The sequence below is a fragment of the Lissotriton helveticus genome, chromosome 3_1, assembly GCF_964261635.1.
Source record: "Lissotriton helveticus chromosome 3_1, aLisHel1.1, whole genome shotgun sequence".
NCBI lineage: Eukaryota > Metazoa > Chordata > Amphibia > Caudata > Salamandridae > Lissotriton > Lissotriton helveticus.
Window position 1 is genome coordinate 1100551164 of NC_136061.1, and position 18980 is coordinate 1100570143.

An 18980-nucleotide genomic window follows, 5' to 3' on the forward strand; every position below is an offset into this window, starting at 1 on the left:
ACTGGTATCAAACAAAATAACCACGCAAGCATCCGTAGTGCCTGTTGTAACATGTCCAGAAGTGTATAAAATCACTGCATTCCCATGTGCTCCAGAGGCACTTCTGTGCAGAGCTTTTTATTTTAAGCGCCAATAACTAGTTCTAGAACATTTTTTAGGAAAAATCCCAATTTAACTGCAGTGGGTAGAATTCACATGGAATTTGTTACAGGTCTTGCCAGAAAAACAATCTGCATAAAGCGAATGCCTTCTGTACTCTATAGTATGGTAAATGCAACACCAGCAAGAGTAATTCAGTCTCAAATCTTAAATGTAACAAAAAATAAGGTATGAACTATAAACTACCCTGAAAGTTAAAGAAGAACACTACATGGTAGAGCAAAACTAAAGCACTGAGAGTGTGAGGTATTTAGAAGAAAAACTTAAAGTGGCTACTATGCAACAATGGTTGCTAGGGCAATTCCAGCACACCAGAGCAGGCAAACACAGTAGACCATAGCCATGCAACATAGAATTACATTATATATATCTCAGCATTGGAGTAATATTACTTAGTGTTTACAAGTTGTCGCAAAATAGGAATAAAAATTATTCAACAGACCACATGATAAAGTGTTATTGTGAGCAATATACATACATGCTGAAGATGTCAAGTCACCATTTCTTGAACTATAATCCACAAACGCACTGGTAGGTTGAGTTGGTCTTTCATGTGCTCTCCTTAGTCCCATTAGCTCTGAATCAGGTGAACTAAGTATTGAGGATGATCTGGGAACTTGGCTGTACCTCCATGAGGAATCTGAAGACAAAACATTAAGCCCATACTAAACATCAATGATTATTCTACATAAACTAAAAGGATACTTATTCAATGTCAATAGGGCTTGATGAGACAAACCACACTTCATAGCTTCTCATATATATTCAAGCCAGATGCTGAAACTGTAAAATGTTTATGACATCATAAAGAGATCTGCTGACACCCCAGTAACTAGTGCTTCACAGTCTAAACAATCCTTTATCTGGATTGGCTTAAATCTAAGGCTGCAATTACAATCACCTTGGGCAGTCTTCTTGAAGTCATAGATCGTGATCACTAGTGTAATGAATGTAATTCCAAAAAGTGGTACTTCAAGATAGTTTAATCTCTGCTGGAACACCACTAACCTCCTACTGCCTCCTTGCTAAGCCAGCTTCCAAGCAACCGTAACAGAATAGAATCCCTCTAGGAAGCAAGCGCAAGCACAACACTTCAAAAGACAACAAGTATATAAGGCATTGAAATAACTAAGCATGGCACAACAATAATACTAATACAGAACATAACATCTTCCTCCCTTTAACAAATGAGGAAAGAATAAAATGAAAGAAAAAAAATAATTTAATCACTTACATCTTCACAATCATAATCGGACAATCATTTAGGTTTACTTCTCATCCGCTTACCCTCGCCAATGATGGAGCAAGGTTTGCGCACGTAAAGCGACTTGCTTGAACTCAACCCTCTCAAATAACTCAAAACGTACTAACATGTTTTGTCTAATATTGCATTACACGACATATCTAGCATCTAGGAGAATCTGGACTATGTGCTTTTATTAACTAATTAGTTTGCATTAAAATGGCCGCTGCTACGCGTGATTTTTCCACTGGGCATGCGTCTGTCACACTCACGTGACATGACGTACTCTCTGCTTTTGGTGGGAAGCTTTTGCTTCTGCGCACTAGAACTAAGATGGCTGCTCTGTGTCATAACGTGCAAGAAGTTTGCTTCACTGCTTTTTTGCTAAGCTGTTTGTTTTGCTTAACGCTGAAGTAAAATAAAATAATGGGAATAGAGTAGAGATAAGTGGTATACAGAACATTCATTTATTCTTTGTTCTAAAACTGTTTTTACTACTTTGCTACTAGCTCGTTTTTGAGCCTGAGATGCATCTGTAACTCCATTTTGAAACGCACATGCGCACAAAATACAAGAACTGCGGACTCATGACATTGAATGGAGGCAAAGTCTTAGCTCAGACCTGCTGAACTTCCAAGAGAACGATATTGTTAAAATATTATAACAATGTATTTACTATTGGAACATTCACTGTTGGGTGGAATAAACGTGCATGGGAAAATAAAATTAATGGGCGGGCACGCTAATTTCAAAATTCTAAAGAAAAATTTCATTTTGGTATAGTGTGATGACCTCTCCTCATCTTTCTGCCCAATCAAAGTTGGGAATTCTTGCACTTGCAACATTGGGGGTGGTACACTGCCCAGAAAAATAGTATAACTAGAGTAGGCCTAGCGAGTTAATTTGTCCAACTTGTCCGAGTAGCTGACCGGTTACTGACCCAACGCACTCAATAGGTGATCGAGAGCAGAGGTGCTGGCGGAGCACTGTCAAAAGATTCGATAACCCAATCGGGGTTCTATGGGAGAAGATTTCCGCTAACCCAATCGGGGTTCGACGATTAGCCGCAGTGTGGGTGTGACGCAGGCGTTGTGCCTTAGCTGTGGGTGCCAGCCTTAGCCTGAGGTGGTCCTGACATGATCCAATTTGGCTCAGAGCGGTCCCGATTCTGGCCAGCACCCGTTCTTTCCTGCTAGCACCTGCACTTTAGGGTTCTGTCCTTTATCTCAGCCCATGGCCAGGGTTGGTCTTCACACCATTCTAGGTGACTATAAAATCTGTGTGGGTATTCGTCTTTGTACGGTTTCCCTTTTCTACCCTTCCTATGTATCAATGCTTATTGAAAGTTTCATAATATTCTCATGTCATCTTAATTTAATAATATTTCTTGCTAATTGACCAAGTTTCAATCAATTTAACATGGACTCTGACATTTAAGAATTTTCATAGATAAGAATTTTAAATCTTTCCAGAGTTTGTGGTTTTTACACGAGTGCAAATGTTATATTTCTACCTATTATTCTAACTCCTTGATCCTTTAGGATTCTAGGTACCAGAAACTAGGTTTAAGTCAAATGGTATAGGTCCTGAATGGTTAAACACAGAAATTGATTAAGCGTAGACTTTACCTGTTCAAAGTGTGTATGTTGATTTATGGGCCCAGGTGAGTATGGTAAAACAGGAAGGCGAGCCTGCACTCTATCAGATCTTTTGGTAGCAGAGGATGGTTAGGGTTTAGTTTAGATAGGTAGTTAGTTATGTAATAATTATTGATTGATTATGGATTATATTGATTTTATGTATTAATCAAATTTGTTCGTGTATGTTTTGTTTGGAATCCCCGGGGGCAGAATAAGCAGGTGGTAAATGGAAGCCACTCTGTAGTGAGGTCACTTGTCTGAGGAAGTGCATGGTTAGGTAAAACTGGAAGCACTTTTTAGGGACTTTTCTGTATGAATGTATGAATAATTAGATAGCAAAGGGTTCTTTGGTAAAACTTTGGTGTGATATCACCTAGAAAGGGTCACACTAGAGAGTAAACAGGTTCTTCTGTGCTTGATTGACAGCAAAGGGGTTCACTGGTGAAAGCGCTCCATCACCAACATCAGTGGTCCCCTCATTCTGCATATCCCTTTTACCACTACTACCTTCCCTTGCATCCAAATCTGGCATTTCACTTAACACCTTTCCTTTTTCAGTCCCTTGCACATTTGAACTACCTTCCCCCAATGCACTCCTCACTACCCTTTCCTTCCACATCAGCTTTCTCTTCCCTTCTACATACATCCCAGAAATCACATGTCGCAGGTTTGTCAGGTTCCTCACACCTCACCATTTCACTGTTCATTACTACAACTCTTCAAATTCCAAACCTTGCTATCACTCACCCCCAGCCTCTCCTGCTATCATGAGCAGGCCCCCTTCCGGTCTCTCCCCCTTTTCGGCTGAAAGAAAGGCGGAAAAAAAGTGTGGGCTAACTATGATTCCCCCCCTTTGCCCAGAGCTAAACCCTAGGAGGTTTGCTCCCACATACAAGAGACGTGTCTGTGAGAAGCCACCAACCGAGGCCCCTTATCCCCCATTGGAGAACATGGTGCCTCAGCACTCTGCACCCGGCCGCCCTAGACCCACTGATGATGCCGTTTGAGTGCATTCTTGACCCTGGGGGAATCCTTGTTCAAACCCCAGAAACTCATCCCTCAAGACAGTTTACTTGCAAAACGATAACCCTATTTTCCTCCTCAAGATTGTATTGACTGTTTTTCTATGAAAAATCTCTAAGTGTGGAGGGTGTTTTGAACAAATGTGTTTTGAGAAAATATTTTCCTTGCCTTTTATCTAGGAAACGTCCCAGTGTGATACCTAGGCATATCACACGGAGCAGAAAGAGTACACCGCAGAGTACACCGCAGAGTAACAACTTCTGAACATTTGACTTACCTGTAACAAAGCCAATTGCATTCAACTGTATTATTGAAAAGTACTATTTTACTTACCTGCACCAAGTCCTGCTTGGTTCAATATATAGAAAACAACCAAGAAATATTTTTATACAAAACAATTGGTCAGAGTTCAGTCTGAGTGTGTGAAATCATTTCTTGCCCAAGTGTGTACAATAAATGCTTAGCACGACCTTCTCATTAAGCCTTACTGCTCACCCACACTACCACAAATAGAGTAAGGTATACCACAAATAGAGTAAGGTATTATCTATGTTTACCTCTGTAAGCCTTTGGGGATCCACTGGACTGTGCACAATATACCTTACTTTGTTATAGTATATACAGAGACAGCTTCCTACATTGGTGGCTCAGTAGTGGGGTCTACAACTTCACATTTGTTGGACTGACTTGGTCAACCCCCGATCACATGACAGAACTAATTGTCTTTAGAATTCACAATTTTTCAATTGAAAATTTTTTCATATTCTGAAAAGTCTTCATAGGGCCTTGGTTATGTCCCTTTAAAATGTTTTCGAAAAATAAAAACGCACCATAGTGAGGGTTAAGATTTATTTAGAATATCTCTTAACAAGAACCCAACTATTAGTGAAAACATGCCAAATGACAGAATATGGTTGAGGAGCTCGACATCACTCCTTACCTCCATCAAGAATTTAGGGAGCTATGGTCTCTAAGCAAACTTAAAAAAACATTGTTATGGGGTCCCATCCCTCCAAACAAAATCTCAAGGAGCTGTTGGCAGGGTATGCTAAGGACCACCCCTCCGAGCTAGGTGAAGTCCTCTCACATGGGGAAGAGGATGGAGGGGATGAGAATAACTTCCAACCCCTCTTACTTCCTAGTGAGAAGAGGGCCACGGTGCCCCCGACTCCAAAAATACTATTCACAGCAGCTAGATCCCACACAGGTGGGTCAGGTATCCGAGACCATTGAGTACAGCCTCAATGATGAGACCAACATGTTAGTAAGGTTTGACAAAAGATAAGGCCTAGAGACCGGACTCCTGGCTCTAGAAAAAAAGAGAAGAGATGGACCTAGCTCCCATCAATGGTGGCAGCAACATACCAAATAAGGACAGAGCAATCTTATGATCCTAAAATCCCCAAAAGGGACTGTCCCCAAATTTAAGGAAGGTGATAACATAACCAAATGTTTCACAGATTTTGAGATGGCTTGTGAAATGAGGAAAGTGAAGAAGTCACCCTGGGGGGGGCTCTCCTTTGGGAACTGTTCACTGGTACCTGCAGGGACAGACTCCTGGCCCTTACTGAGGCAGATGCTGGGTCTTAAGACCTCATGATGAATACTCGGATTGAGGGCTTTGGGCGACAACTGAGGAATATAGTATTAGATTCAGGGGGACTCACAAACTCAAAGCCAGTCCTGGGTTGACTTCATAGATTACTCAGTTAAGACACTAGATGGATGGTAACTGGAAATAATGTGCATGATAACAATGTACTTTACAATCTTTATGAAAACATATTTTAAGTCATTAGACTAATGAAATGTTGCATCAACATCTGGTAGACCTAGGTCTAATTTCTCCTAAAGAATAGGGAAAGAAGGCAGACCAATGGGTCAAGACTAGGGTAACAAACTGCCACTGGGGAAGACCAAAAGAAAGGTGTTCACAAACCTTCCGCAGGGGAAAGGGGTGAGAATTCCAAAACAAAAACCAAGAGTCTTCAAAAGGGCCCCAAAGAACAGCTTGGGGTAGGTCCCAAAACTCTTCCCAGTCCAATGGTAGGCACAAAGGGAAAAACATTGATCCCTAAAAGGCCTGGTGTTTCAACTGTAAGAAGTTGGGACACTTAACTGGAGCTGCTACTTGTCCTAACAAGAAGCCCCCTAGTCCTGGTAGTGCTGGTGTAGCCAATTACCAGATGGGATCAACACGGTCTAGAGCAAGTCAGGGTCCACACTGAAACAGTTCTAGTCACAGAGGGGGGAAGGGGAGTTTGCCACTTTAGCTGTATGGCCACCCCACATGTAAAAGTATTTACAGTACCCCTGGATCAATGAGAATAGAAGCACTGAGGGATACAGGTGCCAGTGTCACCATGGTGAGAGAGACTGGTTTCCCCAGGGCAATACCAGATTAAAAAGTCATATCCAGTCACCAATGCAGACAGTTACTAACAGCAATGCTATGGCAACATTAGACGTGGTGTTTACTGGCCTGACACAGGCAGTGGTCTCTCCAAAAGAACAAGTTACTTACCTTCGGTAACACTTTTTCTGGTAGATACAATATCTGCCTGTGGATTCCTCATCTTGTGAATATCCCCTTGCGTCAGCAACATTCGGAAATTCTTTTTTGTAGCCTCGTGCCGACGTGGACGTCATAGAGACACGACATCGCTCGCGACTCCGCTGACGTCACAGACGCCTATGACAGGCCCACGCCGGCGTGATGACATCAGTTCCGCCCTTTTTTCCGTGCCATCGAGGCACACGGACGGACCAATGACAGTAGAAAGGTATACAGTATACACAGTACACAATAGTAAGGGCAAAACACAGTGTAAAGCAAATGCAGGAAAGCAATAGAAACATTTCCATGATAGCAAAATATATATACATTACATTACAGTAACTCTGGTATAGAAGAGTGGACAACGGGGAAGCGGGTGGGTCAGTGAGGAATCCACAGGCAGATATTGTATCTACCAGAAAAAGCGTTACCGAAGGTAAGTAACTTGTTCTTCTGATAGATACATCTGCCGTGGGGATTCCTCACCTTGTGAATAGAGTCCCACAGCAGTCCCCACTCCCGGAGGAGGGTGTCCACTCTTCTAAACCAGGAAATCCTGAAGGACAGAACGCGCAAAGTGGCCGTCCCTCCTCACTTCGGAATCCAAGCAGTAATGCTTCGCGAAAGTGTGGAGGGAAGACCAAGTTGCCGCTCTACATATATCAACAGGCACACCTCTACCAATGCTGAGGTCGAAGATTTAGCTCTAGTTGAATGAGCCCTTATACCCTCTGGAGGTTCCTTACCGGCTAAAGAGTAGCAGATCTTAATGCAGAGGACGATCCATCTCGACAAGGTTCTCTTATGGACCGCTCTTCCTTTCTTGCAGCCAGCAAACAAAATGAAGAGCTGGTCATCCAGACGAAAGTCTTTAGATCTGTCCAAGTAAACAGACACCGCCCTTTTGGGGTCCAGACGGTGTAGTCTCTCTTCCTCCTTAGAAGGGTGAGGGGGAGGATAGAAGGTAGGTAGGGTAATGGACTGTCCTAAATGGAAAGGAGTTACCACCTTAGGCAGAAAAGAAGCCCTGGTCCTAAGAACCATTCGATCAGCATGAATGGTCAAGAAAGGGGGCTTGAAACTAAGAGCTTGAAGCTCACTTACCCTCCTTGCCGAGGTTATTGCAACGAGGAAGACTGTTTTAAGAGTAAGAAGTCTCATGGGACATTTGTGAAGAGGCTCAAAGGGAGCACCCATCAGAAAAGTCAAGACAAGATTTAAGTCCCACTGAGGCACAATCAAAGGAGAAGGAGGGAACTTATTTGTGAGGCCCTTCAAAAATCTTAAAACCACAGGAGACTTAAAAAGAGATGGCTGGTCAGGCAAGCAGAGAAATGCCGACAGCGCAGAAAGATAGCCCTTCACTGTGGCAACAGCAAGCCCCTGTTGCGCCAGAGAAAGGGCAAACTGGAGAACATCAGACAAATGGGCTCTCAAAGGGTCAATAGACTTTTCCCCACACCACATGACAAATTTTGACCATCTATAAGAATAAATGGACTTAGTGGAGTCACGCCTGGCTGACAAGATGACATCCACAACGTCAGGCGGGAGGGAAAAGGAATTCAGGTTGCCCCGTTCAATCTCCAGGCATGAAGGTGTAATGTCTGGAGGTGGGGGTGTAGAACCTGCCCCTCCATCTGAGAGAGGAGGTCTGCCCTGAGAGGGAGACGGAGCGGCGGGTGAGATGAGAGGTGGAGAAGATCTGTATACCACACCCTTCTTGGCCAGTCCGGGGCGACCAATATGACTTGGGCCTGGTCTTGGCGAATCTTCCTCAGAACCAGAGGAATCAAAGGTATGGGAGGAAACGCGTAAAGGAGTTGATTTCTCCAACTCAACTGAAACGCATCCCCCAAGCCTCCTTGCATCGGAAACTGGAGACTGCAGAACGACAGGCAGTGAGCATTCTCGCGAGTGGCGAACAGGTCCACCCAAGGAGTCCGCCACATCCGAAAGATGTCGTGAACTACCTCTGGGTGAAGCCTCCACTCGTGGTCGGCAGAGAACTGCCGACTGAGACAGTCTGCACGAACGTTCAGAACCCCGGCCAGATGATTTGCCATCAGACAAATCTGATGGTCCTGAACCCAGGACCAGAGACGCAGAGCCTCTCTGCAGAGACACTGCGACCCCACTCCTCGCGGTCATGTTGTCCGTCAGGACCTGAACCGAACGACCGCGAAGGGAAAGGGAGGAAGGCCTTGAGCGCCAAACGTATCGCCCGCAATTCTAGAAGGTTGATGTGAAGCAACCTTTCCTCTGGAGACCAAAGACCCTTGACCTTCAGATCCCCCAGATGAGCACCCCACCCTACAGTGGATGCATCCGTTATCACTGTGGCCACCGGAGGAGGCAGCTGAAAAGGCTTCCCCCGAGACAGGTTGCCTTCCACGCCCCACCAAGACAGATCCGCCGCAGCTTCTCTGGAGATCCTCACTGACTCCCTGAGATCTCCGTTGTGCTGATACCACTGCCTGCAGAGGCACCACTGGAGCGCCCTCATGTGCCAGCGTGCATGGTTGACCAACAGAATGCATGAAGCCATCAGACCGAGCAGGCGAAGGACCTTCAGGACTGGAACAACCGCTCCATTGTAAAATAAAGGAATCATTTCCTGTATGTCATGAATCCTTTGAAGGGGAGGGAATGCACGACATACAGTTGTGTCCAGTACAGCACCTATGAACAGGTTGCGCTGGGAGGGCACCATGTGAGACTTGGGTACATTTATCGAAAAACCCAACCTGTACAACAACTGGGTTGTCTCCTGCAGATGATGGAGCACTCTCTCTGACGACTCTGCCTTGATCAGCCAGTCGTCCAAATAAGGGAATACAGGAATCCCTGATCTTCTGAGATGCGCCGCCACCACTGCCATCACCTTGGTGAAGACTCGAGGTGCTGTAGTAAGACCAAACGGAAGGACCGCAAACTGATAGTGCTGCGATCCCACCGTAAAACGGAGATACTTGTGCGACTTCAGGATTGGGATATGAAAATACGCATCCTGCAAGTCGAGCGACACCATCCAGTCTTCTTCCAGCAGAGCCTGAAGAACCTGAGCAAGGGTGAGCATCTTGAATTTCTCCTGCTTTAGATAAAAATTGAAGATCCTGAGATCCAGGATTGGACGAAGCCTGCCATCCTTCTTGGGTATCAGGAAATACCGGGAGTAGCATCCCTGACCCCTTTCCTGCTCCTGAACCACCTCTATCGCACCTTTTCTCAATAAAGTTTGAACTTCCTTCTGAAGGAGTAACAGGTGTTCCTCTGAGCAATATCCCTGACAAGGAGGGTAATTGGGAGGGAATTCCCGAAAGGGAAGGGCATACCCATTTTCTACGAGATTGAGAACCCAAAGATCTGATGTAACCGATTACCAATCCCGTAGAAAGTGGGTAAGCCGAACCCCCACCGGACCCACATGATCCTGAATGGCGGATCTAGGGCTGCTTTTCCGTGGCTGGGGGGTTGGAGGAGGTGGAGGAGGAAGAGGCTTGACGTCCTCGAGGACGTGCTCTCTGCTTTCCCCTGTATGACCTATACAAGGTATTTTGCTGCTGCTGCTTTTGTTGCTGCTGCTGCTGACCTTGTCTATATGAACGAAAGGAAGAGCGACCAAACCCTCTGAATTTCCTGGTTGTAGAACCTCTGATCTGAAGGCCAAGAGATCTAGCGGTTGCTCTGCTATCCTTGAATCTCTCCAAGGCCGTGTCTGCTTTCTTTCCAAAAAGCCCTTCACCATCGAAAGGCAAATCCAATAAAGCAGACTGCACATCAGCTGAAAAATCAGATGACTTCAACCAAGCCGAACGCCTTGTGGCAACCGCTGTTCCCATGATTCTTGCCACCGAATCAGCAGTATCGAGGCCGCTTTGTATGACCTGACGGGCTGCCGCTTGAGAGTCAGATAAAACTTCCTCAAAGTCTTTTCTACTATCCTCCGGAACCTTAGGGATCAATGAACGCATCGAGTCCATAAGAGCATGTACACATATCTACCCATAAGGCAAGTGGCATTAGATGATTTTAATGCCATACAAGCAGAAGAAAAAGTCTTTTTGGCGACTTGACCCTGTTTCCTGGCCTCTTTGTCACCAGGCACCTGCGGAAAACCACCAACCGACTTCTTAGAACAAGCAGCCTGAATCACCAAGCTCTCAGGAGAAGGATGAGATGACAAGAAGGCAGGATCTTCAGGAGCCACTCTATACCTCCTAGCCACACTTTTTAAAACTGCAGGAGCAGAAAAAGGTTTCTTCCATACTTCCATAATGGGCTCTGTTAAAGCATCATTAAATGGTAGTAAAGGTTCCACCGCTGAGTTCGGAGAATGAAGAACCTCGGTCAGTAAATTCGACAGTAGGTAAAGTCAAACCTAAAAGTCATGCAGCCTTCTTCATAACAACATGGTATGGCTGAACATCTCTAGAGGGTGTATCAGACCCCGAAGGTAAAGCCCATTCTGGAGAAAATTCAAGACCACTCGCCTCTGCCAGGTCCTCGAAATCATTCCCATCCAGCTCACCTTCTTCCAAGTCTGAATGAGACTCACAAAATCGCTGTTCATCTAGGAGACGTTGAGCCTCTCTCCTAGACCTCAGTTTTACTCGAAGTGCAGCCGGATCCAATGTCGAATCCGACGGCGCCGGAGCTGACGTCGGAATCGAAACCGAAGGCTTGGAAGGATGTTCCATAGACTTGCTTGGAGGCGGCGACGCCGGAGTCGTCGACTTCGGTCGAGCCGGCGTCGGCGGAGCCTGGTACTGCCACAACGGGGTCGGGGCTGGCATATATGGCATGAAAGGTGCCGGAGCATATGAGTGAGGTACACCCAAATTAAAGGCCATTGGACCCATGGGACCCGAAGGAGCTCCAGAGGGGTGCCATGATCTTGAGAAAACACCATACATTGCGTTTAGAAACGCAGAAGGGTCCTGACCTGGAGCTGGAAATGGTGGATGCTCAGGTTGACCTCGAGGCAGATTAGAATCTGTTAAATTAACAGGATTCGAAGTCTCCTCCTCAACAGGAACTCCATCGGCGTCCTCCAGATTCGAAGATGGAGTCGGAGACGGAGCCGGAGTCGGATCCGGAGTCGGAGAATGGACTATCGACTCCAAAGGTGAGGCCTCACCTTCCTGATCCGACACTTGTGGAGGAATTACCTTCGACTTCATTTTCTTTGGAGATTTCGATCTTGAGCCAGACCCATCATCTGAATGACGTCGGGACTCATGTCTCCTCTTATGTTTTCTACGAGAGCCGGAAGCATGATCAGATGACGACTTCGAGACCGACGCCTCACGAGATCTCGACCTGGACTTCGATCTCTTCGAGTGTTCTGAAGATCTTCTAACTTTACTCGCCTTCAGCTTAGCCACAAGAAGTTTTGACTCCCTTTCTCGTAGAGCCTTCGGATTCATTTTCTGACACGACGAACACCCATCCACGTCGTGGTCAGAGCTCAGACACCAAATGCAGTCTTGGTGTGGGTCCGTAACGGACATCATCTTTCCACATTCTCTACAAGGCTTAAAACCGGTTTTCTTTGTCGACATGACAATCGAAGAAAAAGGGCAGAGAATGGAGAATCTAAGAAAAATAGTAACAAAGTCACCAGTAAAGCTACAGAGTAGAAAAAAGGGAACTGATGTCATCACGCCGGCGTGGGCCTGTTCTAGGCGTCGGTGACGTCAGCGGAGTCGCGAGCGATGTCGTATCTCTATGACGTCCGAGTCCACGTCGGCGCGAGGATACAAAAAAGAATTTCCGAATGTTGCTGACGCAAGGGGATATTCACAAGGTGAGGAATCCACACGGCAGATGTATCTATCAGAACTTCCAGCTACCTGTCTGCTTGGAAATGACCTGGAGACCTCAGCATGGGCCGAGAGAATTGAAAACCCACGCAGCAATGCTACACGTCCTTGAGATTGTGTGTGAAGACTAGGGCAGAGAGCCAAGCACAGGGTGAAATAGACGTGTTGGATCCTGGAAGAATGGCCCAACCTTCCAAGAGGAAAGCCATGAAGACTGGGGAACCAGCATCTGGACAGCAAAAGATTCAGGACCTCTCCTCAGGGAGAGGACTTGTCAGCCGCAAAGGAACTAACCCCATGGAACCTGACCCTTACCAGGTTGAGCTCATAGGCCCAGGGGGACCCACTAGGGAACAGCTGTGATTTGGACAGCAGACCTGTCCAACTCTTGAAAGCCTGAGGCAGCAAGCTATGGCACAGAAAATGGGAGAGGTTAGTTGTACCCACATAGCCTATTGGAGGAGAGAATCCTGTATACATACGCCAGAGACCCCAAACCCTGGTGCCACTAGGAGAGTGGTAGTGCCTCAGAAGTATAGAGAGTTTTTATTCACATTGGTCCATGACATCCCCCTAGCTGGGCATCTTGGCAAGACCAAAACATGGGACTAGTTAGCCATTTCTACTGGTCGCAGAAAGTAAAGTAGTTTGTCAGCTCTTGTGTCACCTGTCAAGCCAGTGGCATAACAGGTGGACACCCAAAGGCCAACTTAATTCCACAAACAGTGGTTAGGGTTCCCTTTGAAAGGGTTTGGACATAGTGGGTCCACTTGAACCTCCAACAGCCTCAGGCAACACATTTATACTGGTGGTAGTGGATCATGCCACCAGGTATCCTGAAGCAATTCCCCTTAGGAATACTACAGCTCCTGTAGTAGCAAAGGCCCTCGTTGGTGTCTTCACCAGGGTAGGGTTTCCTAAGGAGATGGTGTCAGACAGAGGGTCACAATTAATGTCTGCATACCTCAAACACATATGGAATGAGTGTTGAGTGCAATACAAGTTTACTACGCCCTATCATCCACCAACCAATGGTCTTGTTGAAAGGTCTAACAAGACATTGAAATGCATGATCATGTGACTCCCAGAAAAAAACTCACAAGGAAATGGATGTCTTTTGCCAGGATTGCTTTTCACATACAGGGGGGTGCCTCACAAGGGAGTAGGGTTTTCCCCCTTTGAACTTGTTTGGCCATCCTGTCAGGGGACCACTCTTGTTACAGAGGGTTGGGAAGAAGACTCTCCACGAACCCAAACAGGATATTGTGGACTATGAACTAGGCCTAAGGTCAATGATGGCAGAGTACAAGGAAAAAAGCTTTCAAGACGTGGAGGCCAACCATGAACTCCAGAAGCACTGGTATAACCAAAAAGCAGCACTGGTATAACCAAAAAGCAGCATTGGTGGAATTCCAACCAGGGCAGAAGGTGTGTGTTTTGGAGCCTGTGGAACCAAGTGCCTTACAGGACAAATGGAGTGGACTTAACCCCATCTTAGAAAAGATAAGTGAGGTCACCTACTTAGTGGACCTGGGCACAAGCAGGACCCTCAAAAGGGTGATCCATGTTAACCGCCTCAAGATTTTCCATGACAGGGCTCTCATAACCATGCTAGTGGTTACTGATGAGGATCAAGAGACAGAGGAAACCTATACGTGGCCTCTCTTACAGCCCCAAAGATGGGTCAGTGGCTGGAGTGATCTATTCAGCAGGCTGGTTGTAGGCCGGTCTTACAACAGTATACTCTGCTCTTCTCCTTAACCCCTTGTCAGACACTGGTATATACCCATTATGTGGACACTGGGGACATTGAACCTGTCAAAAACTAACTAGCTAAAGTCTGATGAAGTTAAGGAGAGAATCAAAGCTGAAGTCAGCAAGATGCTGGAGCTAAGGGTTATTGAACCCTCTGAGGGCCCCTGGGTCAGCCCAGTGGTCCTAGTCCCCAAACCTCATCCACAGGGTGGAAAGAGAAATGGGGTTCTGTGTAGACTACAGAGGACTCCACTCTGTCACCAAGAAAGATGCTCACCCTATCACAAGAGCTGATGAGTTAATAGATTAATTGGGGGTTGGGGGGAGGGGGGGTGTTCACATTTCTAAGTACCTTTGACTTAACTGCAGGGTACTGGCAAATTGACATGGCCCCAGGAGCCAAAGAGAAAACTGCATTCTCAATACCTGGTGGGCATTATCAGTTTACGGTTATGCCCTTTTGTTTAAAGAATGCCTCTGCTACCTTCCAAAGGTTTTTGAATCAAGTCCTTGTTGGATTGGAGGCCTTTAGTGCAGGCCATCTTTAGCTACACCTGGCAGGATCACCTGGTCCACACAGGGAAGGTTTAAAGGCCCTGCAAACTGCAGGCCTAACTATCAAGGCATCCAAGTGCCAGATAGGGCACGGCACAGATGTATACTTGGGCCACCTTGTTGGTGGAGGCCAAGTGCAACCCCTACAGCCTGGGATCCAGACTATTCTGGATTTGGAGGATCCAACAACCCAGACCCAAGTCAGTGCATTCCTTGGCTTGACTGGGTACTACAGGTGGTTTGTGAAAGGGTATGGGCCAATTGTAACACTCAATATTAACAACAAGAGAGAGAGGGCAGAGAAACTCTTAGTCCCCCAGGTTCAATTCATAAACAACAAAAGAGTGTCTGCGTAGGGCAAGACAAACATCCAGCGCAGGATTCGAGAAGAGGAGGAATCAACCTAAGAATGAGTCACTTAGGGATTTTTTGAGAAGCCCTCACTCACCACCCTGGGTGGTGACATGCTTCATCATCGGGCCACCAGGAGAAGCCGAATGCCTCCCTGGTGTGCTACAACGCCAGATTACTGCGGAGCTGGTTTTGTGACAGTAATGTGCAAAAAATGTGAGTTTAAAAAAATGCCAGCAGACTATACCATACAAAAACTTTATTCCATGGTTAGCTGGGCATAGGTTAAAAGCGATGTGTCGGGAAATCTACCAACTATTTGTGTTGGGTGTTTTCCCCTATTAAAGTGGGGTCAACATGTTTCTGCCCTTATGTGTAAAGGTTTTACGGGGCTTTCGTCAGGACCATGTCGTAGTGTACCTCGGTGGTGTGGACGCGCTAAGGCCCACCCTAGCCAGAGGACGTGAAAGTTAAAATGAATCGTGAAAAAGTGTGCAAAAAACAAACCAAAAAGTGGTGGTTCACAAAAATCTGTGAAACCAAAGGTTTGTTAGTAAAAAGATCCACACTTCATGGGTCTCGGGAGGGGGTGGTGGCGACAGTGGCACACCGCCCTCAACGCCAAACACCCGCTCGGCCCCTAGCGGTCTCCTTCACCGGACCACGGGTAGGTGCCGAGCGGGTGTTTGGCGTTGAGGGCGGTGTGCCACTGTCGCCACCACCCCCTCCCGAGACCCATGAAGTGTGGATCTTTTTACTAACAAACCTTTGGTTTCACAGATTTTTGTGAACCACCACTTTTTGGTTTGTTTTTTGCACACTTTTTCACGATTCATTTTAACTTTCACGTCCTCTGGCTAGGGTGGGCCTTAGCGCGTCCACACCACCGAGGTACACTACGACATGGTCCTGACGAAAGCCCCGTAAAACCTTTACACATAAGGGCAGAAACATGTTGACCCCACTTTAATAGGGGAAAACACCCAACACAAATAGTTGGTAGATTTCCCGACACATCGCTTTTGACCTATGCCCAGCTAACCATGGAATAAAGTTTTTGTATGGTATAGTCTGCTGGCATTTTTTTAAACTCACATTTTTTGCACATTACTGTCACAAAACCAGCTCCGCAGTAATCTGGCGTTGTAGCACACCAGGGAGGCATTCGGCTTCTCCTGGTGGGCCCGATGATGAAGCATGTCACCACCCAGGGTGGTGAGTGAGGGCTTCTCAAAAAATCCCTAAGTGACTCATTCTTAGGTTGATTCCTCCTCTTCTCGAATCCTGCGCTGGATGTTTGTCTTGCCCTACGTAGACACTCTTTTGTTGTTTATCAATTGTAACACTCCTCACAAAACTAACCTACAAGAAAATGCCCAAAAAGAAACTGGACAGTTAGCTGTCAAAAGGCTTTTGTCTCCCTGCTAGAGGCAATGTGCTCAGCACCAATTCTCAAAGCTCCAGCCTACTCCAAGTAGTTCATTGTGCAGACTGATGCCTCTGAGCTAGGGATAGGAACATTCCTATCCCGGACCAATGATGATAGCCAAGACCACCCTGTAGCTTTTATAATCAGGAGGTTACTCCCCAGAGAGCAGTGTTGGGAGTGCCATTGAGGGGACCACAGACCTGTCAAATGGCTAATGCAAATGAAAGGTGAAAATCCCCAAAACTTTATGATGGTCCAGCTCCCTACAGGGAATGAACTTTACAGTGGAACATAGACCAGAGGCTGCCCATGCCAATGCAGATGGAGTTTCCAGCTTCTTCCATTTAAACAATAAAGATTCTAGGGAAATGATACTCATCTGCTTTCGTTTGGGGGTGGGGGTTAGGAAAGTGCCCCTTTTTGCATGGTTGTCCCCCACTTTTTGCCTGAGGTTGATACTCTTTGACTAAGTGTGCCTGGGTCCCTGCCAGCCAGGTACCCAACTGTACTGTTGCAACCATAACTGGCAACTCTGGCCAAATGTATCTCCCTTGTAAAAGGTACCATGGATAATGTTAGAACTGGGGGTCTCTAGTTGGCCCAAGTAGGTACTTGTGACAAATAGGGACCCTGTCTTCTAGTCAGGATAAGGGGATTACACTCCTAAAAGGACCCCTGCTCACCCCCTTGGTAGCTTGGCATGAGCAGCAAGGCTTTATCTCAGAGGTGTTGTAAGTTAAGCATTTGTGACCACAGTACAAATGGACACCACCCAAGGTTTTATATCAAAAATAAGTATATTTTATATAGTTACCACAAGACCAACAACGACAAAAATAATCCACAGTACTATTAGAATTCAAGAGTTCTGGTTGCAAAGGCTTAAATCATGGTTCTATGCGAGTCGGTAGCCGGGTACGGCTACAGCGTTGTTGAAATAACAGTCTAACAAATCCAGCGGACCGCGTCGGTACGGGCTCACTGAAATGTCGACAGACTCCGTCACAGTACCTTTTACTTGAGGTGGCCAGCACGGATGTGCGAGCCGGTTCCGGTGTTCGTCGCGGTGCAGAAAGGAAAGCGTTGCAGGACGCGGCCCGTTGACAGAGTCGGTGGATCCAAGGTGTGCGTTGCAGGGAGAGACTGCTTCGATGCGGTGCTTGCAGCTTGCGGTGCGGCAACAGAGCCAGAGTTCAGGAGCGGATGTCGATCTGTCCGGACAGCAGTGCGAGTCAGGAGGTGCGTCGCAAAGCGTGGGAGGCGGTGGCCAACTCCGGTGCGTTCCCAGGACTCTAATTCAGCAGCAGTGACCGCGTCGGTCAGACCAGTCCGAGTCGGTGTAGCGAGGTGTTGCACGTCGCGGTGTCCACCAGTCGCGGTGCAGGCAACGGCTCGGTGACATCGTCAGGACGGAATCAGTGAGCTCAGAGCTTGCGTTGTTCGAGGTGGACGTTGGTCGATGCGGTGCCTACAGGACACCGGGCCGGTCGTGAAAGTGTCACAGCTCCCTGCATCTGTAGCCACTGAAACAGCGTTTCCAGCAGCAATTCACAAAGGATGGTGAAGTCTACTGGTCCTGAGACTTCGGTCAGGGGAGCAAGCTCTCTTCCAAGCCCTTGGAGATCTTTTCACAAGTTGAAAGTAAAGTACACAAAGTTCTTTCTCCTCTCTTTGGCAGTCAGGCAACCACTGCAGGCCAATCCCCAAAGCAGTACTTCAGCTTGGGAATAGTCTCTCCTCAGTTTCCTCTTCTCAGCAGAGGTTTTGTCTTGTAAGTCCAGAAGTGATCTAATTTCTTGGGATCAGGGTCCCAATATATAATCCCCAAAATCCTTTGTTCTCTGAGAGGAGAGGGGACTGTGCCCAGTCCAAACCAGTTCGGAAGCACTCTGTTTATCAGACTTCTCCCTTCCTTTCACAGCGCAGGCACATCAGACGCCCCACAGGAGGTGGAGCCAGCATCGTGGAAGGCAAGTACAGCCCGGGAGCACTTTGTTGCCAGTCGTCCTTCTCTTTTCAGTGTGCAGGGCAGAGACATCAGATGCACCACAGGGGGTGGGGCCATCATTGTAGAGGGAAGGCCCAGCCCTATTCAGGTCCCAGGTGCAACTCCTCCCTCCCATCTAGATGCAGATCTCTATTCACCACTGGGCTGCCCCAGCCTGTCTCCTGGAATCCCCCAGCCCTGTCACCAACAAATCCCAGACAAAGGAATACACAACCTCACAGAGGCAGGCTTGAAAGGTTAGGCAAGCAAATACCTACTTTCTAAAAGTGGTATTTGCAAACACAGAATGTTAAAACCCACTTTACTAAAAGATGTATGTTATCATTCTGAGTCCAGGCATACTAAACTCGAATTTCTACCATGTTCTCTGAGTCAGTTAGGATTATAAAATGTAATAATTCTAACAGCCCATTCTGGCCTATGGAGAACAGGTAG

At 46.7% G+C, this 18980-nt stretch overlaps 1 protein-coding gene across 2 annotated transcripts in view; it reads right to left on the bottom strand.

Moving 5' to 3' along the window:
* MARCHF7 (membrane associated ring-CH-type finger 7) overlaps positions 1–18980 on the bottom strand; it is a 263235-nt gene that overhangs the window by 152190 nt on the left and 92065 nt on the right. For both annotated transcript variants that reach the window (XM_078681680.1, XM_078681681.1), the window contains exon 5: positions 638–799. In XM_078681680.1, coding sequence (XP_078537806.1) covers positions 638–799 — 162 coding nt within the window. The remainder of the gene's footprint in view (positions 1–637; positions 800–18980) is intronic.